We start from the raw sequence: 23,628 nt of genomic DNA on the forward strand, positions 1-23,628 counted from the left end.
ATTGAAAGAGGGCCGTAGATCCCACAACCCGAAGTGGTATATTTTACTATCATGCAAAGCATTCATACTGGGAATTTTGGGAAAGTTATATCTTCCATGTTGCTCAACATCATATGCACTTCCATAACTTCTTAGATAAGGGAAATAGAGCACATCTACCCTCTCATTGGAGTAGCAAAAGGTAGAATAAGCTATTCATATACTTTGAGGATAGGATACTCCATTCGAACTAGAGCTTTCATGCCTCTCAAGGTTTCTTAGAAAGGTACTCCCTTCAATTCTTCTTCTTGGGAACCTTGCAAGCTTCATTCAAAGCTTATCAATCTTGTTTTCCCAAAGTAGCTATGTTCTCTCCTACACTAATGAGCTCATGCATTGTGCTAAGTGGCAAGGGCTTTTTAAATTTGGCAATCTCATAAACATTGAAATAAAAAATGAAGGGCAGTTTCTTCTCCCAAATATCATGTTAGGTCTTGATGGGCTCATCTAAATCTTCTCTTGTGCTTCTATTCCTTGCAAGTCTATTGGATGCTTTGGATTCTCTAGGTATTCTATGAGTGGAAACATGAAGGACCTGTAACACTTTGTCAAAGTGCTATTGGGCCTCAAATGCCATGTCAGTCAACTACTAGTAAAGTTTGTCGCAACTCCCTCCTCTGGTTCATCAAAATGTTGTGGACCTATACAATCCAACTTAAGTGCCATGACTTCAAGAGGCTCTTCTACTATAGTGGTATCAACAAGTGATTCATGCTACATGTCATAAGGCTTAATCAATTTGGGTTGCACATTCCTACATCTCTCAATAGGATCATCATATCCTATGTCATGCAAGTGATCAATCATTTTGCCTCTAAGTCAGTATAAGATCAATTATGTGAGCTCTTTCTTGGTCAAAATTGGCCAAGGTACTTGCCAAGGGAGTCCACCTATAAGAAATCACCTATATAACATGCATTCAAAGGATATTAAGAAATACCATTTCTTTACATGCTATAAGGCCCCCCTTAAAATGATCATTTTTACTTTAGTAAACTTACATTTTTTTTTCAAATTCTAATTAAAGCCCCCCTTTTTTAAATATAATCATGTCAATTTTACTAAATTTAATACCCTTTTTTTAAACTCACATGATATTTTACATTTTCTATAAGGTGGACCCTCGAGGGTGCTTGTAGCCAATCCCAAGTGAGCTTTGAGTTTCTCTACATTATCTATGCTTCTAGAAGACATAGTATAAATGGGCTATTGATAGACCCCCATTGTAATTATAGTGCATGTTTATAGGTTGCCACATGAATCTTGAATTGGCATTCCTCATGAAGGAAATGTGCCAAGTCTCTAAGTAGTTGACATAGTGTTTCCTCATAAGGTGCATTAACCCTCTCCTCAACCTGATTGACTGTAGTAGTCGGACTTGTCCCAATTGTGTCTTACAGTCCTAGAAGGTTATCTTCAGTTGTGCTTGATCCTGATGAGCTTCTACCAACTCTCAAGTGAGAGTTGTTATCCTTGACTTTTTGTCCTCCAATGGGCCTCCAACTAAACCATAAGATCTGTAACCTGGGCATTGTTAATTTCTTCCCTTTTTCTCATAACCTCAATTTCTTGCAACTTTTCTCATAGCCCCTCCATCTCCTTGTTTTTCTCCATAATTTAATTCTAAGAGTCATGTAGTTGTTGAGTTGAGTGCTCCACGAATCCTAGATAAGTGGTTCTCTCTTGCTCATACTTCTTTTGCATTTCCAGTTTCTTTGGAATTGTCTACTCCTTGTCCTATTTCAACTCCTCATAATATAAGAACTCTAATATGCCAAGACCACCCAATTTCTTGGATGATCCAATAATTTGAAGTAGAGCGATTCACCTAAAACTTCTCCTATTGAGAATACAAGATACATTGCCTATACATGATACTAAAGCATTTCCTACATATGATATTGCTCAACTAACCTACCAACAATTAAACTAGGCTATGTAAGTTAAACTCCAAGAGAATCTTGAGGGTGTTGCCCAAACTCATTTCTAAGTTAGTACCTTTAAGCCATCACCACCACTAGTTATAGACCTTCATACAATTATTATTTTATCTATAAAATAGCCAAGCACATGGCTAAGTAGACGAGAGCATGAGATCACTTCCTCCAAATTGGACTCAACCTTTGGCTCATTTGCTAGGGTCTTGAGGGGCACACCTCAAAAAATGTAAGTGTACCACTTGTGATCAACAAAAGGATTATTTTATTTAAAAAAATTTAGAGGATAATGTTTACAAAAGGGGCTTGTCATTATGATTTGAATAAAAACAGCAAGTCTCTTTAGGAAAAGGGATCATTTTATTGCCTTGTAACATATAAGTAAATGGTACTTTTCAATATCCTTTGAATGCACATGATATGGATGGTTTCTTATGGGTTTATTTCCCTAGGCTAGAATATATATAATGATGGATATATGCCTTACTAATGAGGATATGGTATAACTCTTTTTGAAATGGCACTTGACTTGGGAGGATAATCAACAGCTTTTTCTCAAATTTCCTTTGCAAGAGGGATTCTTGAATACCTTTATTAAGAAAGGCCTATTTTCTCATCTCATTGTACATGCCTATGTTACAAAAAGCAAAGACTTGTCAATAAACTGAACTTAAGTGGACATACAATTCCTCAATCCCATTCTTGAAAAACTAGCATTCACATCAACTTAAGCATTGGAATAAAGGCCAATTTCTTATAGCCAATGAGTGAGCACTCCTTGTATAGATACACATAGTATTATCATATATAAGTAAAGATAACAAATAATAAGAATACCATTCATTTTTTGCCCAAATAATCTCTCTCTCTCTCTCTCTCTCTCTCTCTCTCTCAAGCCTTATCACGAATGTTGAGGATTCAAGCTTCTTTTGTGACATTAAAGCTTGTTGGCCACACATTGATAGATGTACTATTCTCATTCACTAGGATCTAGATCTAAGTTATTGAGTGATTGAGTCCCAATTCGAGGTTGTAATATCCCATTTTGGAAAGCTAGTAGTTGCTAGTATTGAAGCAAAATATATTGGCTTTGGATACTTGAGAAGAGATCTTGATAATGGTTTTGACATATACAAGCACAAGGCTTGCTTAAACAGGGGGACAACTTGTCTCTTAGAATGAAGGGGTGTGCTTGTTTTGCAAGTAGAGGGTTTAAGAAAGGGGCTCAAATTGGGGCCTTAAGAAAAGGCTTTTCCTGTGTTTGTTAATAATAGATAAGAATAAGAGATTGATTTTCCTATTATCTTTAACTCAATATACAAATGTATGGAGTCCCAAAATGCGATTGCTTAATGTTTGATGCCTCTTAGGATAAAGAAATGACCCATAAAAGAAGAGAATGCCATTTTTTATGCTTACTCTTTTCTCAAAGCTTTCATTAGAGAAGTCTTGAGGTCTCGAAAATGTCTTTTAGGATACAAAGAGTGTGCATGCTCTAGACCAATGGGAGCAAAGTCTCTGTAATGGAAGTTTAATTTTTGAAAAACAAAAAAAATCATTTCATAAAAAGATATCAATACAACATTAATGACATAGGGTCTTAGTCACTTTATATTAATGATATACTTGGGATTTATGATAATGATAATTGAATTTAGATTCAAATTATCAAAATTTTTAATGTTCATCCTTTTTTCCTCCCTTGTTTTGTTCTTCTCATCTCTTTCATTACTTTATGATAGCTTATTTCTCTCTCCCCCCTCTCTTTGCCATGCATACAAGAATTTGACCTTCAACAAGGTATCCAAACTCTAAAATCACATCTATATCTTTTTTTAATTAATTCCAAATAGATGGAAGATGGATTCCTATTATATTAGTAAAGGTAACTATATTACCATGCAACAAGAAAAATGTAGAAAAATATTGAGATATGAGAACTTTTTTATCTTTTCTCGAAAGAGTTGGATAAACAATTTAAGACTTCGAGCAAACAAAAATAGCATAAAAGAGGTTTTAGTACAATATATATTTATGTATAGAGAGTCACAATTGGAACTTGGAACTTCAAGTCTTTCATTACATAGACCAAAGTGTAAGCAATTCATTCTTAATACTTTTCTTTTATTAAACTTGGTATTAGTTTTTATTATGATAAATTTTATTTTTGTTTGTAGATATCTATCCTTCTAATCTTAAGGAATGGTAGCCAATTGAGTCTATTAATGATGGTACATAAGGTTTGATCAAAGAAAAAATATACAAAGATAGGAGACAAACACAGCTTGCTAAGAATGGAGTGTTTTTTAATAACCATTATTATATTGCCTCTATATAGCATAGCCAAAGACGAGAAGCATCCCTTTTTTCTTTGCTTAGTTTTATAAGCCTTGAGTGCTCTTTTCCAAGTCCAGCCAATTGGTAAAAGCTATGGATGTAGAATGTTTTCTAATATGTAGAGAGTATTAAAACCTAATTTCTCAAATAGTCTAAGAAAATTTGCTTTATTTATTGATTTTTTTTCAATGCTGAGATAGAAAGGTCAAACATATATATTTTTAAAAATCCTTCCAAGTATATCAAATTTTGATTTCTACTATTATTAGAAAATATAGCTATATTACCATGCAACAAGAAAAATGTAGAAAAATATTGAGATATGAGAGCCCTTTTATCTTTGCTCAAAATACTAGGATAAAAGATTTTATACTAGGAGCAAACAAGAATAGCATAAAAGAGGTTTTGGTAAAACATATATTTATGCATAGAGAGTTACATTTGAAACTTGGAACTTCAAATCTTCCATTACATAGACCAAAGTGTAAGTATTTCATTCTTAATACTTCTCTTTTATTAAACTTGGTATTAGGTTTTATTACAATAAATTTTGTTTTTACTTGTAGATGTCTATTATTTTAATATTAAGGAATGGTGGTCACTCGAGTCCATTAATGATGCTATTGATGTTATACATGGTTTGATTAGAAAAGAAATATACAAAGATAGGAGAAAACCATAGCTTACTAAGAATGAGATATTTTTTAATAACCATTTTTATATTGCCTGATCTATGTAGCGTAGCCAATGGGGAGAAACAATCCTTCTTTCTTTGCATAGTTTTACAAGCCTTAAGTGGTCTTTGTCAAGTCTAGCCACCACTAAGAGCGATAGATGTAGAATAGTTTTTGACATATAGAGAGTATTAAAAACTTAATCTCTCAAATAAGCTAAGCAAGACTACTTTGTTTATGCATATTAATGTTTTTATCGATTTCTTTTCCAATTCTAGGATAAGAAGATCAAAGGCCATGCTGTGATCAAGAGTCTGGCATATAATCATATCTTACAATTTATCAATAAGGGGCGGGATATTAGGATAGAAGTTTAGATCATTTGTAGAGTAGATAAAAAATGTGTTACTTGTAAATACATGCTTGCTACTTGAAATTTCATCCTTAGTTTTTGTTACAATACATGGCATTATCTTAGAGATATTCTAGTTGCCTTGGACCAAAATCTTGAGGATTTTAGCAAAGCTCCTATAGTGGATATTAATGTTTATTTCAATGAGGATATTATTATGATCCTAAAGGTTGGATCATTATGTATGCTTTATCAAGTGAGAATGGATTTATAGAATGAAGAAATTGAATTTCCATATTCATTTATATTCTAACTTAACAACAAACTGGTAAGTTTCTACCTCAAATTATATGTACTAGATTTATATTTGATTCTAGTACTTGAATGTCAAACATCTTTGCTAGTTTTTTTGCTGATACCAAATTGTTTTTTTGTAGATGCCAAATATGAGAGAGAGCAATATATAGTGCAAGGATAATGAAGAAAATATCTCTTTACTTTTAATATGAATATAATTTTAGATATTGCAACATTTTTATTTAGTTTCTTCACGATTTACATGCATGAGATCTTACAAGACAATATACAAAATCTATTTCTTTTTGCAATGACTTTTCTTAGAAGGAAGAACATCGTTTTTTGGAGTTATTTTCCCTTTCTTTGATACTTTGGTAATCTTAGGTGTTGAGAGGGCATACCTTCACATAACTAGAATTGTGGGCATCTCTCATTCTTTCTCTACTCCCATACTCTCAATGCTCTCCTTGTCTCCTTGGACTTCTTGTATGCAATTGATGACTGCGTACTTAAAAAGGTTTGCTCATACATATCACATATGCTCACTATTGTAACAATCCTTAGAAAACTATCATACATTTTTTTCAAAGGAGTGTTAGTTTACTATGATCTTGCAATGGACTATCTTTTACATGGAACTCTATCTTAGATTTTGTCACACAAAAGATCACAAATATTAAGATGCTTTCTCATCTTCAATAGCATCTTTTATGTGACAAACTTTAAGATAGAGCTTCACTTAAAAGATAGTCTATTGCAAAATAATAGTAAACTAACACACTTTTCTTTCAAATGTGTGATATTTTTTCAAGGACTATTATAATAGTGAGTATGTTTGGTATGTACAAGAAAAACTTTTTAAGTACGCAGTCATTAATTGCATATAAGAAGACCAAGGAGATAAGGAGGCCATAGAGAGTATGAAAGTAGAGAAGAAAGGAGAGATGCCCACAATGGCAACAAATGAAGGTATACCCTCACAATACCTAAGGCAAGCCAAACTATCAAAGAAAGGGAAAGGAACTCCTAAAAAGGATCTTTCTCCTTCTAAGAAAAATCCTCACAAAGAAATAGCTTTATATATTGCCTTGTAAGACCTCATCTATATCAATCATTAAGAATGTAAATACAAATTTTTTGCAATATCCAAACTTGTATGTATATTAAAAATAAAGAGATATTTTTTTCAAAATATTTACAATTTATATTTTTATCTCTCCTCTTTGATATCTGTAAATACATTCACATAGATATTTAATATTCAAGAAGTGAAATCAAATATACACCTAGTATATATTATTTGATATAGAAACTTATCCATTTGTTGTTAAGTTGGAATATAAATGAACATGAAAATTCAATTTCTTCATTCTGTAAATATATAATTTGTTTGAGTGAGACATCCTCAATGGCACGATTTAGTAGTCCATCAAGAGATCTTCAATGCTACAATACTTGGAAATGAAGGAAGAAGAGTTGTTCTCCACCCTAGTCAGGGATTTATAGAATACATCATCGATTATGATTATGTGGATGTGCATCCAACGATGGTAGAGGCTGAAAGACATGATGGCATAAGATTAGATACAATGAGTGCCATTATAGCAACACAAAAGCATATTGCCTTGATTGAAGAAAATTACATTGTAGCGGATGTTGAGTTTGAAGCACTACAACATGATCTATTCGAACCAAGGCCCCAACTTCCTACCAAGGAGTTTGTGGATTTCTTTGCCCAAAGAGGTGCGTCAACTAACACATGAGAGAATGAAGATACAAGATGATCTAGAAAAGGTGAGATTTCTAACTACCATATATTTTTACGTGACAAAACTTGACCTAGGGTACATTAAGTCCCTAAAGTCCATCAGTGAAATCTTGCCAAAAAATGATGCATGTAGCTATCATGTTCGAGGTTTGGCATCTAGGGCCACTTTCTTGGTGTCTAGGAGACCCATTACACCCTACGGTCAAGGTTCCTTGTATTTTGATAACTCTAAATTAGTTACTAATCATGTTTTTTTATTTGAATGTGTCATTTAGGATATACTATATATAGATGAGTTTGCATCAAGGCAAGGAGGATCTCCACATGCAGATAGATGAAAGGATTTAGCTCTAAAGGAGTACATTGGCAACCTTGTTTCTAACTTGAAGGTCTTCCACAAGAAGTGCTCACAACGAGGAGAGGAAATCATCATGAGAATTTGGGCTTGGACCTTTTCGAGCAATACCTCCGACATCTAGCTTGAAGAAGGTGGTGCTAGTGAAGCAATCAAAGCTTCTCTACCTATTTGACCAAGCGCGCAGTGGAGTAATGTATGTGCTTGGTACATTAGGTGAGCTTGCAAAAATGTCAAATCCACTTCTCTTGGAGGAAAAGCTAAAGGGAAAGCATATAATTTTTGAAGCAAAGGAGAAACTTCTATTTTCATCATAATTTGACCCCTTGTATCTGCTGATGAAAAGTCCAAGGAATGCATGAGAGTTCTTATTAGCTATCAGCTCTTTGTATTTGTAATCATTATCAAACATCAAATGAATTTTTTAATGAATATAAGATATTTTTCTTTGTCCCTATAAATTAATATTCATTGAATAAATGTGTGGTTTGTGTAAGTGTAAGGATAATGGGTGGTATGTTAATAATGCATTTGCATATGTTAGCATAATCCTATCGGCACATAGTATGTATTCTTGTATCCTACATGCAGGTGATAATGTAACTCATATTTGTACCTATTACTACTTTTAATACACATGTATGTTAAACAAAAATAAGTGTCATGTATTTCAAGAGACAAAACAAAACAACTTTACTTAAACTAATTGAATTGAGTACACATCACATGAGTGTATGTGTATATATATATATATACATATATTCCAATGTTACATTGTATACAAAATGTTTTGGCTTTCCAAGTATGATGGTTCTGTAGCACTCAATGCAAAACCTACAAAGAAGTCCCCTTGCCATGTCGAAGTCAAGCAATAAAAGTTCATGTCTTTATTTGTGATTGTGATGAGCTTTGCATGGATGACTGCTAGCTGTGTATCATCAAACACGTCGATAAAAAATCCTTCTACAGCTATTCACAGGGCCTCCATGGCTACAACAATCCACTTGCATGGCAATGGGCCATCAACCACTCACACCCAAAACCTTCCAACCCCTTTTAGCCACATATCCTACAATATTTCTTGAAAGGCCTTCTAGAAGTAACCTTTTGGGATAAGAAGCTCATACCCATAGTGGATTCTCCTTATCTCTCAAAAGACAATAGTCCCGAGTCTCCATCTCCTCTTCTTCTCTGGTAGTCTTTGTGGTCAAGGGGAAGCACCTACTTCTGCACCAGAGGAGGATCCACCTTGTGCTCCAGGCGGACCATGGTGTCTATCGGACTTCATTGGGGGAAAATGACAAGTAGCTTGCTTGGTGCATGCCATGCAAGCTTGAAGAGGGTTGTGGGATGAAGGAAGGACATAGGTTGGGGATGTGAGAATGGAGGAAGTAATGAAAGCAAGATGTGAAAATGATAAGAAGAATGAACTTTTAACCCATTTAAACCTAAAAATTGGGTTAATGTAGCTTCATATATATGGTCCATCATGTAATCGTGAATCTATAACCTTTCATTTGAATGCAACAAAACTTCCCACATGCACATGTTAGGTGACCAAGAGCCTTTTTTTTTCCAAAAAAAATGCCAAGATGTCCCTTGTCTAAAGTCCAATGTCTAGAACGGCTCCAGACACACCAAACTTCAGAACTTCAGACAAGGGATCTCTTAGCTTTTTTCGCCAAAAAAGAAATATTAGACTCTTGGCCACCTAACATATGCACGTGTGAAGTTTCATCACATTTTGTTATAGTTTGGTTTTTTTAAATTATCTTACACCAAAATTATGGATGGATCGATAATCAAGAAATGAACATTGTGATTGTGAGCCCTTAGAAACTTTGCACTACATAGACTATACATAGGTATCAATAGTAAAGTCTATAATATGAGAAATTGTAAATTTTCACATGTTTTTTCTATTGAAATTAACAATGCTAGCAAAAACTACATCGAAGATGGACACTAAAGTTGAGAGTGAAGGACGAGAGAAAAAAATTAATTCATATTTTTAGGGAAGTACAATGATTTTGCATTGGGACATAGTCACATATCCAGTGCACAATGAGGACACTACTTCAAAACAGATAACATTACAAACTATATTCATTCCATTGAAATGAACGCATCCTTCACTAATTGAAGATTTCTTATAAGTTGGAAGTCCTTAGGAGTTACAATGATACGCTTCGCATGTATTGCACAACACTGAGCATCAATCATCAAGTCTGCCAAAACAGAGCACACTACAAAGTATGAACACATTCTTTTGTGAAGTGTTCGGGTCTATCCTAACCATATGCCACGCCACATCCTACTTTTTGTGCAGCAGAGGTCTTGCATAATCTCACGAACAAGCCTTAAGAGACTCGCCTTTGGAATGACGAGATCAAAAGAGCACTAATACTTATTGATTTCTCTTAGAGCCATTGTACCTGGCTTCCACTTGCGGTTCTTGTGGAGATGTTGAGGAGGACCCCTCTCAATACAACTTGAGAATATATTGAGATAAGGGTGGTCCATTCATAGGCTATGACGTGCCATTGTCCAAGATTGTATCTAAGCTAGTAGATACTCCATGAAGTTGAATACAACATGTTTGATACATTGTTTAATGTGGACTCAATCTTCTCCTTCACAAACTTGAACTTCGGATTACTCAAATCATTTTCAATGTACTCGCCTTTAGCAATCTTCTACTAAATGATCTAAGCTCACCCTCACCTAGGTTTTCATTCTAAGCTTCCTTGCATGCTTTAATATGTCGCTTCCACTGGCTACTATTCACAATTAACTCATTGATCGGCTTCTTCTTTCATTTGCACTCCTGCATTAGCTTGCTATTGATCTTTCTAAGGTCATCCAATAGTGCCTTTGCCTCCTCATATGAGATACCAATGTCATGGATAGTGTTCTGCATTGTGACAATTTGATTATTTTGTTGAACTATAGTCTCATTCAGCTACGCCACACTTGTCGTGTGAGTTATTGTATATGAAGTTGATGTGTAGTCATATTACATCATGACATTTTTTAATGGTTTCCAAGCAAGTTGTAAATACTTTAAATGCTTGATCATTGAGCTGCTTAGTACAACCAAGCAACCCATTATTACCCTCACACACATACTTCAAAAAATGTGTAATTACTAAGAAAGTTGGAGGTTTATTGGTTAGGGAATCAATTGGGTAGATTCCACTATCAACCCATAAGTCCACATGCTTCAATCCCATCTACTTGTAACTCTGTAGAACCTGAGGGTTGTCACTGGTATGCTAGGTCCTTTTAAACAATGGAGCATATTCGACCTCTACTACAATATGCAACTCCTTCTTTCATGTATGAATTTTACTTATTGCTTGTGCCCCAATTGCAGGTATATTAATTGTTTACACAGAGATGATAATGAGAAGATGATGTTTAGTACTTAGAGAGTTATCTAGAGAGAAGCTAAAGGACACACTTATATGTGGATATGAATATGCCTATTGATTTTATAGTGATAAACTAGAGAGGCACATGTAGAAACAATGAGAGAGACACATAAAGACATTAATGTAAATAGTTAGTTTTGTGTCTATATAGAGATAGGTTGGAGGGGATGCATAGAGATATTAATAGAAATGGATAGCTAGGCTTGGTTGTCTCAAGAGATAGAGTAGAGATGCATAGAGAGGCACACAAAGGTATCAAGGGGAAGGAGGTAGCTTAGTGCATTAAGGGAGGATAGATAGATAGACATAGATAGATTGCATATAGTTGTTATGGATGAGTGATTGTGAAAAAGAGAGGTTTAAGTAGTTCTCTATGTTAATGAAAGTTGCATAATCAGAGAGAAGAGGCCACAATAGAACCATGAGAGAGTAAAGAAATGGGAGAAAATGGCTCAAAGAGTAGGGGTATCCAAGAGTTCTTGTACTTTAGAAAATTCAATTTTACCTCTAAAAACATCTCCAAAACATACAAAATTTGATTAACAATTTTGTTTTTTGACCAAAATCAATGATGTTAAAAAATCCCCAAAATATCTTTAAAAGAACTTTTGAAATTTTATTTTTCTTATTTTTGATTGAAATATCACTTACTTTGTATCTAGTAATCATTTTGCATTAAAAACCAAGCACCATAATCCTATAATTAACTCCTTTTCTAATATAAAATTTAGTTGAAAAAGGGTTTTTGAATGAGGAGAGAGAAGGAATTTGAGCATATCCTTTGTGGATAATGTAAAAAAGACAAAACGAGATTTCAAAAGTGGAGAGAGAAGAGGATCATTTAACTATTTTTCTCTCCTCTTTTCCTAATTTTAAGGAGGAGAGGGGGGGACTAAAAGGCCCATTTTTGAGTTCATTTTTTCCCTAACGCAAGATTTTTATGGCCTAGGAATGCCACCCTGCTATTACCAAATGTGGACCAATTAGTTCCACAATTTGCTTCCATGGCACTATCTAGTGGTCCTTCTAGTCATTTTGTTATGCCCCAGCTACCATTTGGATAGGGCTCACATGTCTCATGGAAACATTCATGCCCCAATGCCTCCACATCAATCAGTACCCATTTGATACTTTTAGCCTATTTATATCTATCCACCTTCTCCTCTTCCTCCTAGTTATCCTCCTCCACCTCCTTCTTATCCACCTTATTCATCCTATCCCACCTATCAAACACCTCACGGTTCTGTCTTCCTCATCAACCAAAACATGCATTTGCTGGTAAGACTCATTTAATGAAAAGGGATGGTTAGATCCAATACATCACAAAATGAACAAGCTAATCTAACCACTCAAGGTTGTTGATGACAAGGGAAAGGGTGATGAAGAATGGTGAGGTGGTAGGAAGGTGGTGAAGAACCACTAGTGGAGACTGCCGAGGATCCACCTAGATATGCTCTACACAATTAGATATATAGTAGCATGCTACATGATGAGAATGGGCATGCAACAAGTACAACTTAGTATTTTCATGGAGAAATTGTTCACTTACCCAAGTGCCCTTTACAAAGATGATGAGATCATGCAATGCAAAAGAGAAGATACAATAGTGGGGAAGGCTGATATCAAAGACAAGTGTCAAATCCTATAGAATGCCATGAATGGATAGGAACCCCCTCTTAACCCTACTTTTCAAAACTACAAGAGGAAGAGGAGCCTGATGTTGGGTTTTGTAAGGTGCCAAGAACTAAGATGATGAAGATGAGGATGAGGATGAAGCACCCCAACAACTGGAAAAGTAAGGTAGAAGTCACTGCCAAGATAGCATCGAGAAGATGAGGATGTGGATGAAGCACCCCAACAACTAGAAGAGTAAGGTAGAAGTCACTACCATGATAGCATCAAGAGAGATGTTATAAGATCCTCCTTAGGAGGGGAAGCCTCCATGCTGATGGAAGAGCAAAACTCCTAGGAAGTTGAAAATGTGAAGGAACGATGCACATCCCATGACTCCAACCCAAGAAGAACCAATGCAAACCTGCATGGTAACCCTACATTAAAAATTAAAACCATACATATAAGAGATCAAAATCTACAAAATAGCAATCAATACCGATATGCTCCAAAGAAAAACAAAACATAAAAGTAAAGCCAAATGAAAAATGTGCAATGAATGAGTACATATGAGTGAATGCATCGAAAGACTAAATAAGAAAAGAACCACAATCATTTACATCCTCAGCAAGTTGCTACCAATTAAATATCTGACAAGGTGGAGAAGTGGTCCAAGATGGAGGTGCAAAGGATAACCTAGCAATGGAAAACTAGTACACCAATTAGTTAATCCTTCAAGAGTACTAAAAGATATAGAATGCTAAGGTAGTACTTGTGCCATATGTCGAGTAGCCCCTTGGAGGCAAGAGCTGATGGGGCATTAGCAGGATGCATAGCCCCACTGGATTGTCCAATAAAAGTGGAGCAATCACAATAGTATGCTAAGGTTTCTTAGGAGGAAGCCTCTGGGCCTTGGTACGACACCCCTTGTCCACATGGGCTAGTCTCTAGTAGTACATGCAAAACCTATTTTTCTTACAGAGTTTCTACTATATGGATTTATTTATTTAGTTTTGTTTGAGGAAGGGGTGTCGTCCTTATTTTGGTTGCCTTTGTATCTTGTGAGTTCTTTCCACCTTCGGTGTTTTCTTGCGAGGAAGAGGCAACCAAAATCCTCTTTGGAATAAGAATATGTGGAAACAAAAGATGTAGATATACCTAATGAAGGATGTCTACTTCAAGAGCCCCCTCTATTGAAGTTTACATACTGAAAATACATACTGAAAATAATCTAGATCTTGCGCACTAAAAAGAGAAACAGGAGTCCACATGGGCTAGTCTCTAGTAGTACATGCAAAACCTATTTTTCTTACAGAGTTTCTGCTATATGGATTTATTTATTTAGTTTTGTTTGAGGAAGGGGTGTCGTCCTTATTTTGGTTGCCTTTGTATCTTGTGAGTTCTTTCCACCTTCGGTGTTTTCTTGCGAGGAAGAGGCAACCAAAATCCTCTTTGGAATAAGAATATGTGGAAACAAAAGATGTAGATATACCTAATGAAGGATGGCTACTTCAAGAGCCCCCTCTATTGAAGTTTACATACTGAAAATACATACTGAAAATAATCTAGATCTTGCACACTAAAAAGAGAAACAGGAGAGGGTTTTGATTCATATTACTCAAAAGGGTTGTATAAACCTAACATTGGGCCTAGCTAAGAGGAAGAAGTTTGTAAGTCATTCTAAATATCATATGTCATTTATGACCTGAGAGATGTCGTTCTCACCAACATGTCTAAATGTTGTAGCAAAGCTGGTAAGAGGGGTGTAAGCTCGATTATATATGATGTGAAAGTACTCTTCAAACTCCTCTATCAAGTGGATTGAGATCTAGAACAAGAGAAGAAAAAGAATTGTAGATGAAGGTGGGGTATCATCTTCCTCATGGATTCCATAATGCGTTCTCAAGGCTTCCAATGATGGAGAAGCCTGATAAGACATCGCAGGATCCTGAGAAGGTGTCCAACACATTATAAATAAGTTACAAGTCATTCGTGTACTTTGCACAAAGCCAAGCCTCCACAATATTCACAATATACTATTTAAAAAGCACTGGCTTTGATGCCCTGTGAATATATGCAAGGGTTTACACTTAGGAAACACTAAATGTGTTTAGGGTTTACATTGAGGAAACTCAAACCCTAAACCCTAAAACACTACTTAAAAATCAAATGAAAAAACACAAATACACATAGAGAAAAAAGAGAACTCTAAAGTGACCTTATCAAATGCTTATCAATTCCCATTCACAACCTAAGATATTCCCAACCTTATCAAATGCTTTTTCAATATCCATCTAGAGGAAGACCATATGTTACTATGATTTCTCTATCCACTTGGCTGCTAGAATGAAATTGAGGACATTGTCTACTAGTAGGCATCTCCCTTTTATGAAACCATATTGCTTTTTGTTGACATACTTCTGCATGACTAGAGCCATTAGTGCTTTTGCAATTATTTTATAAGCAATCCCCAAAAGGGAGACTAGCCTCCAATGACTTAGTTCAATGCATTAGGAAATAATGCAATGGTATTCTCCTTCCAAGAATCACATAGCTACCCTTTTTTCCAATATTCATTTATCATATTGGTCATGAAATCTTTCAAACTATCTTGGAATTTGTTGGCCATCTTATTAATGATCCCATATTGGTCATGATATCTTTCAAACTACCCCAGAATGTTGGTCATGAAATCTTTCAAACTATCTTGAAATTTGTTGGCCATCCCATTGGTGATCCTATATTGGTCATCATATCTTTCAAACTATCCTAGCATCACCATCTCATTAGTGATCTCATCATAACTAGGCAATTTCCTTTTGCTAAGGGATGACATCGACCAATGATTTCATCAATAGGGAACTCTCTTAATAGATCCTTGTTATCTTCTACACATATTATCTAATCTACATGACATAGTTGATTCTTTAGTGCTTCCCACTCACTACTACCATGCATACTATAGATGTGCTTACAATGAGCTTTGCACAACTCATGGGTCTGCATCTAGTTTGTGATCCAATCATCTTGTCACTTTAAGACCACTAGACTTTCTTTCAACCTTTTTCTTTTCAAGCCTTTGATGAACTCTAGTGAGATGCATTGGGGATCCAAGATTAATCTCTCGGTAAATTGCAGGCTAATATTTTTCGTTTCTCGACTCATATTCAATATGACCAATAAGTGGTCTAACAACAAGCAGGTATTTTCAAACACAATTTCCACTACTAGGGAAAGCCATAGCCCCCACCATCTTCAAAGTTGTACCAATGATCAATTCTAAAAGTAGTCACCATGTGAGTTAACAAATTTATATGTTAGCCATCTTTTATTTATTGCCCATGTGATCTTGTAGATTGATTAGACCATGGTGATGCTCAAGCCATTCCCACATTTTAATTTATTCCTCATGTGTAATGGACGCATCAAAGCAATGCAATACGATACTAGGGTCACCACACAGCAGTGTTCTTCCACAATTTAGATACCTGCGAGTATTTCCCATTGATTCTTTCTTAGTTAGGCATTATTATATCAATAAATGTTTATGATATTCAAAAGTGTTGCCCTTCCAATCTAGGGCTATTTACATCATTCTCCCATTTGGGCTTTAAATACAACTTGCATATTTTTGCAAGGTTTGGCAACAATCATGCATCCCAACTCTCCACTTGTGATACCCCCAACAAAAAAAGGTTAGTCTCTATATAGAAAAGAACTTACATGTGATCAATGAAGTTGATGTTCTTGGATAAACACATCTGCTTGTGAGAATACACCCACCTCCAAAATAACATCATTTTAGCTTGGCCATCTAGGCCTTTTTCATTGATTGTCACAAGATTTATTTGCTTAAGCATACTCATGTTAATTCAAAGTAGTATTAGCAATGCCTTCAAACCCCTTGTCACCATTTTCCAACATACCTTGCTCTTTGAACCACATGCTTGCCTAGATGCTTATCTACATTAACTTGCATTGCAAACTAGTTGTGATGCTTATTTCCATATAAACTAGCACCTTATATCTTGAAAGCATGTGGACTTTTGCATCTATTACTAGGGATGCTTGCCCAATCTGATCCAAGGGGATTTTATTGATATTGGTGAATACATTTGTTCAATCTGATCTCCTTGTGACTTATAAATTGTTTTCCGTTCTTTGTCATTTTCATCCTTTGTATCCCCATTTCATGGCTCTAATAGTTTATTGTTTATAATAACTTATATTCAAGAAGTTTTAGCCACATCCTACTTGGGCTTTTTTCCTTCACCATTGCTATTAGGGCACTCTCAATAATAGTTTTTCCATTGGCCACAATTATGATATGACCTGTGCATTTTCTCCACATTAATTTGAAGTGGAGCTCTTTAGCATATGGCACTTCAATATCCAAGTATTCAAGCTACTTTTCTTTTGCATCCCATGATAAACAACTGTGATTTCTAAAATATAGGGATGGAATGTAGATGGGCTTACCTAAACCTTTGGCAATATCTGATAACATGTTTCATAAAGTATACTAGAATATTTGCAATTTTCACCCATACAAATGCACTTTTTTTTTTAAATCCTTACCAATGTCAAACCGACTACCATTGCATAATGTAAATGGGGTCAAGACTCCAAATATAAACATCTTGGTCTTTCACTTTGTTGCTTTCCTTGTGCTAAATATCACCTCAAAAAATCATTTCCTACCATAGTGAATCTAGTTTGCGCTTCCTTTTTCCTTGAGGATTCTATTAGACCACATTGCCACCTCTATGGCTTTCAATGGCCCGCCTGTGAAGAAAACCAATATAACGTTATTGCTGAATCTGAGAGCATCAGAGCAAATTGTATCAGCATCCAAGATTGTGTGTGTGTGTGTGCGCGCGCGCACGCGTGCAAGCTCTGTTTTACAATAGATCGCACTAAGGGTTTACAATTTACAATAACTCAATGGCTAGGGTTTGTTAAAATGTATCATTTTGGGTTTGGAATTACTTGTTGAAGATGTTCCAACCAATGCCCCCAATTTCTCTTGTTTTTAATAACCAAATCATTGAAGATTTGCATCAGACATTAGGAAAAATGCATTAAAAAATGTAAGCCTAATTTTCCAATCACACAAAGCTTTAAATTCAACACCCAATCTTAGGCCAAATGCATACCAAAGATGAGGATTTATGGAAAGCAAATTTATAGACCTGAATTACTTCAATTGGACAATGAAATGAAGGTACATTGATTAGGGCAAAGCTCTAAGATTATTGGACAATCATTGTTGAAACCTCTTTCAATGAGGGTAAGTCTTGGACAAATTTGTGTAAATTCATCTTTCATTCCAATGTGGCAACAGTAAGATACCATGGATGCATTTCTCAATGTCACATTGGTCAACATAGAGTGCTTTCAACTCTATATACTTTAAGACACACTAGTTTGAGTGTGTAATTGAGACATTCAAAGCTCGTTGTAGTGAGAGCAACTAAGAACACAACACTTGGAGCAAATTTGGTCCATTGAAAAGCTAGGCATACAAGGAATCATTAGCAAAGAAAATCTTGGTCTATGACAACCACACTGATTACATAAGAAGGTGACGTGATTCTATAAAGGCTCATCTTCAATATTAAAGAAATATTGTGAGGGACACTCACATTGAGAGTCAATCCACTATCATCTACTATACAAGAGTGCTCTAGCTCTCAAGTTCTTTTTGTAAATTATTTTCTTTATTGCATTGAATAGTGTGTACTGTAAGGTTATGTTCACTACCTTATAGATTAGTTCTACAAGTCTGTCCTAGATACTCTTTGATAGAGTCGACTATCGAACTACTTGCATTAGATATTTTTCCAAAAGGAACTGGTTGCCCTGTGTTAACTATTTGCAACTCACTTGTATCATGCTTACTCGTATGCGAGTTCTCATAGTATCAATTCTAGATTATCTCATGTATCATCTACTTCCTCTTCCATGGGCACATCATTGTCTTCAGCATGATGAGGAGTACTCTCTATGTGGTGCTTGCCAACCACCAATATTTTGGCAAGCTTCAATGCAAAGATCTAGATGGGCTGCCACATGGCCCTCTCAATAAATGGGCTGCCATGTGGCCCTCAATAAATGTGGCTGATGTGGAGTTACTACTACACATGTAAAGTAAATCACTATTGACCTCGCTTACGGACTCTTAAAATTGTCTCCTCACTTTGTCCTCCAAGCCAATCCAATTCAAATTTTAAAGTAGCCTTCTCCAAACATACACTATTTTTATTTGTTGCACATGCAAAATTTGCACTTTTGTCCATCACTTTGTAAAGTAGGCAAGGTAGGCTCCCCATCCAAAAGTGGGCGAGGAGAGTTTACGAGTTTAGCAAGTACACAACAGGCCATGTCCTCTCCAGCATGTAAAGGAAACCGGATGCCCAACCCCTAAATAAAAACTTTGATTGGTTAACAACTTGCGAACTAGGCGTCCGTCACTTGGTGTAACCAACCTTAAAGCTTCCTCCATCAAGCTTGCTTCAACACGCAGAATGCTTGAGAATCTTTATAGATATACTAGCCGACCTCGAAAGAAACATGTCAGCTGTATGCATGTTCGCATGTTATAACTTGTTAATAGTTCCACTCATTCTCCTCTTCACCTACTTAAACATCCAAATCATACCTTCATGATTTGATCGACAACATATTTACTCAGGATCTCCAAAGCAAGGCGGAGCTTGCATCTACTGCCTAAAAGAGTTATCCTCCCACTAATGTATTTACTACACTATCCAAATCATACCCCATCCTCAGCCCCTACCTATGGTTAGCCCACATCTCTTTGTAGGGCTTATGGAAGCATTCATTGAGTGATAGTTCAAGAGTGCCATCCCCCAAATATAGGGTGAAGGATCAAACAAGCACATAATGATGACCCATCACAATTCACTTGACCACCTGCTACTGTCATGTGAGCACAGTCCGAACCAAATCTTTCTGGACTGTCATTACGACACTAGATGGTGACCAACAGGCCAATCGTCAACCAAAGCATTATCCTTTGCATCAAAGCAATTTCTTGGTCACAACAGCATATACCAATGAACTTTCACAAGAAGCAGCAGAACCATGATATGACCAATTGGGTCGTAAGTGAGGTCTTCTATATCTTCCTCGAACTACCAGCAAGCCCATTGGAAATGGTGGAGTCTGGCTCAATTACAGCCCATCCAAACAGCACAAGCTTGAATAGTTCCCTCTCCATCCAATTAGGGGCGCTCATAACAACCATGACAAGTAGGGAGGGACAGATACATGGATGATGTCACAACTTCATTAAGTTTACCTGCATATCTGGCATTCAAAGCCAAACTGGCTGTGTTCCAAGCTTTGTGGTGTACCCATCCAACTTATAAAACCTCCTATCTCAAGTCCACTGGGCCGCAACACTTCTGCATATGTCCCTCCTGTATTAGTGCCAATGCATGAATTTCACAACAATAGGTGGTGGTAAAATGTCAAACCTAGAACCACTCTAAACTTGCTCACTGGTGCATATGCTATCAACACATGCATGAATAGAAAAAATCCTCTTTCTTCTAAATAGCACTAACGAGCAATGTTATACTTCTTTCCAGATCCCTTAACAGTCTTATATACAGACACAAACCCCCTGTCTGATACTGTCACTGTAAGCAGTATTATAAGCTGCACTATCCATTGTCACTAAAGCCCTTGAAAAACCAAACAAGATAAGTATTTGGCAGGATTTCAGCAAGAAGATTTCCAGACAGAAGTTCACACAGTGCATAATTGATCTCCTTAGACACATCTGCCAACAGAACACTGCTCTTATTCCCAGTGTAAACTTTCAAGGCATCCTTACAAATTCACTGTACAAAAGGTCCACTGTGCAGCTGTACAGTTCACAGGTCCAGTATATTGTGCTATTGCAAACCACTACCCCAACTGCACCTGAGTTGGGTTTAGAGACTGATGCAACATTTACAGAAACAAACAGAAATAATCAATTTGCATAAACTTGATTGTCCTTTGGCCATAGCTTCAGCAGCTTTGATTATGCTTGAGAGGATTACTATGTATATTGTAGCTCCTGCTATGCTTGGTGCCTCAACATGTATCACGTACAAAGTCAAATAGTCAGAACAAATCTCGTGGCACTGAATCCAAGCTGGGAACTTTACTGCCCTGCCTATTTCAGATTGAATCCATGAAACATTCAGGTTCCAAGAGTAGTTCTTTCTCTGTATTTTCCTTGGATCACCAAGACTACAAAGTGCAGCATCAAGGTTACATCACACACAGCTAAAAGAAAACCATCTAGTCCCCAAATGTGACCCGGAGCTTTTCTCGTGACCTGATATCAGCCTGTCTCACAGGCTCTGGAATCCGATACTTGCAGCAGAGTTGCACAACATCGACAGCAGTCTGAAGTGAGATACGGTGGCCAATGGAAACAAATATGGGATTTTTGCATTTATCATGGCTTCTCAGAGCCATGCCCAATATTTGCCCCGACTTCCCCTGAAGCACTGTCGTACGCCAAGAGTCCATGCCACATGTGCTCTGCAACTCCTTTCTGCTGAGCCCATCGACATGATGAAGATTCTTGGCGACACCGATGGTGGGGATGTCTGCAGAGACACCGAGATGGCAAGCAAGACCAAAGCCTCGAGGGTGAAGGAGGCCATTGCCATCCACCATCAGGAGCTGCGGGTAGATGCCCCGACTGGCATCATGAAGCTTTTTCAGAAGCTCCAGAAGGACAGGGCATTCTCTGAAAGCCAGGAAGCCAGGTATGTAGGGCAGGGACAAGCTTACAATCTGGTAATCCTCATGTACAACAGACATGTTCTCAATGTCCAAGACGACGATTGCCCCACAGGCAACTGTGGGGTCTTTCTTCCTGAAGCTTAGGTCGACGCCTGCAACATAGCGTAAGGAGTTAGGGTTAGGCTCTGATGCGTTGTTTATTATCTTCCATGGGAAATCGTCGGACAGCACCAACCGCCCCTTCAGCGTGTCTTGCTCTTCCTCCCACCGCTTCCGTTGGTCTGAGAAATCAATTTCTGCTGCGACGTCCATAGCCTTGATGAGTAGCATGCCTTTGATGATCGAGAGCGCCTCAGCGGCCTGTATTGATTGATCGATCGATGATTTGATCGATCGCGTTATTGCGTCGTTCAGATCGCGAATCCGTGACCCCTGACAATTTCCCGATTCAGACGCGAAAAGATTTGTATCCCGCTTGAATGTCAGGCTTTAGCATCACAGTTCTAGGCTTTAACATCACAATGTCAAGACTTGCGGTCTAACGGATCCGCAAACCTTCATTGACTAGCGTGATCTGATTGATTGATTCATTGTTGGGCCCATTGATCCGAGAAATCGATTTCTACTATATCCATAACCTTAATGAGCAGCATGATTCAGATTGGGAAGGCCCCAATGATCCATTGATTGATGTTTGTTATTGTCTCATGGAGATCATGATTCATTTACTCCTTCCAAATTCCTCTTTTAGACATGAAAGGATTTGTAGTAATTCAATGTCAAGACTTGTATTGAAGGGATGCCCTAACCCTTGAATATTAACATACTATGTGATCCCATAACTACATCCATTTTGGTGACTAGCCAAGTGGAGTCATAATTTCTTTTTTATATTGCACCATTGCCTCCAAGAATGGAACCTCTTAGTTGCTAGTCCATTTTACGTACTCATCAACTAGGCAAAGCATCAAACCTAATTGTTTGTACAAAGTCCATGGCCTCTGATATGTAAGCAATTGCCCCACCCTATTGGTAGACCAATCATGCAAAGCATAAAACCATGGGCATTGCAAATTAAAGGGTGCATAAGGCTAGCATTACTCTCCCTTTGGAGTCCATTTGTTCAAGAAGTTTCAACTTTGCTATAGTGGGAGTCTTATGCTACTTCATGGGCAAAGTCTTATCAGACAACAAGTTCATTAGATGGTAATAGCACCTTTCAAGCCCATGTTGGTCTGGTGTACCACAAGTTCATGTGAGTGAGGGGTTTTACCTTACACTACTAAGATTGTAATAAGAACATGACTAGGTACTACCATGCTCAATTGGATTTAGGGATAACATAATATATTGCTTACCATGGCCTGCAATCTTCTAACTTGAGGATGTGCTACTCACCAAGTGCCTAGTATGGGCTTCTTTTCCCAACCTACATGCATTGCTTGAAGGAGAAATTAGATCAATTGCCTCATCAAGCAAAGTTCTCCATGTACCTCCATTGGTTTCTAACTCCAGAAGTGAGAGGAGAGCTTGCATGCTTTGGGACTATAGGGTTGAGCCCTCCAAAGCCTTCGAGATTCAAGACATTAGAGGTATAGAGATCATATGTGAGGTCAAGTTCACCAATTCCCTGATCCATGCTATTTGTACCACAAATTTGGGAAAAGACGCACGGATTTGTGAGGAGGAAAACGATGAGAAGAAGAAAGAGATGGCTAACAGCAAAGAATTCATTTACAAAATAAGAAGTTGAACTAAAGGACAAATGTAAGGAAGTTCATGAATAAAATGTGGGAAAATCCACCATAGCAGTGCTAGAGAATGGATGCCCTCCCCCCTCCACAAGATTTGGGCAAGGAATTCATGGGTAGGCAAATCACCATGAGATGAAGGAGGAGAACAAGCATGCTGCAAAAGAAAATAATGATGGTAACAATGAAAGTGAAATTCTTGTAGGTATAACAACAAGCACTAGTAGAGGAGTGGAAGATCCTAGGACACCTAGCAACAATGGTGGAGCCAAAGGTGGAGAAGGAAAAAAATAAGATTCTT

General features: G+C 36.9%; 1 protein-coding gene across 1 annotated transcript; it reads right to left on the bottom strand.

Moving 5' to 3' along the window:
* Nucleotides 1-20,615: 20,615 nt before the first annotated feature.
* Nucleotides 20,616-22,116, bottom strand: LOC148021560 (endonuclease V family protein). Its single transcript, XM_087696987.1, has one exon. The coding sequence runs from the start codon at nucleotides 21,904-21,906 to the stop codon at nucleotides 21,124-21,126; it is 783 nt and encodes a 260-aa protein (XP_087553113.1). The 5' UTR covers nucleotides 21,907-22,116; the 3' UTR covers nucleotides 20,616-21,123.
* Between the last annotated feature and the right edge of the window lie 1,512 nt (nucleotides 22,117-23,628).

Source organism: Lygodium microphyllum, chromosome 17 (assembly GCF_053477565.2).
Source record: "Lygodium microphyllum isolate KBCC chromosome 17, Lygodium_microphyllum_v1.1.10, whole genome shotgun sequence".
Lineage (NCBI taxonomy): Eukaryota > Viridiplantae > Streptophyta > Polypodiopsida > Schizaeales > Lygodiaceae > Lygodium > Lygodium microphyllum.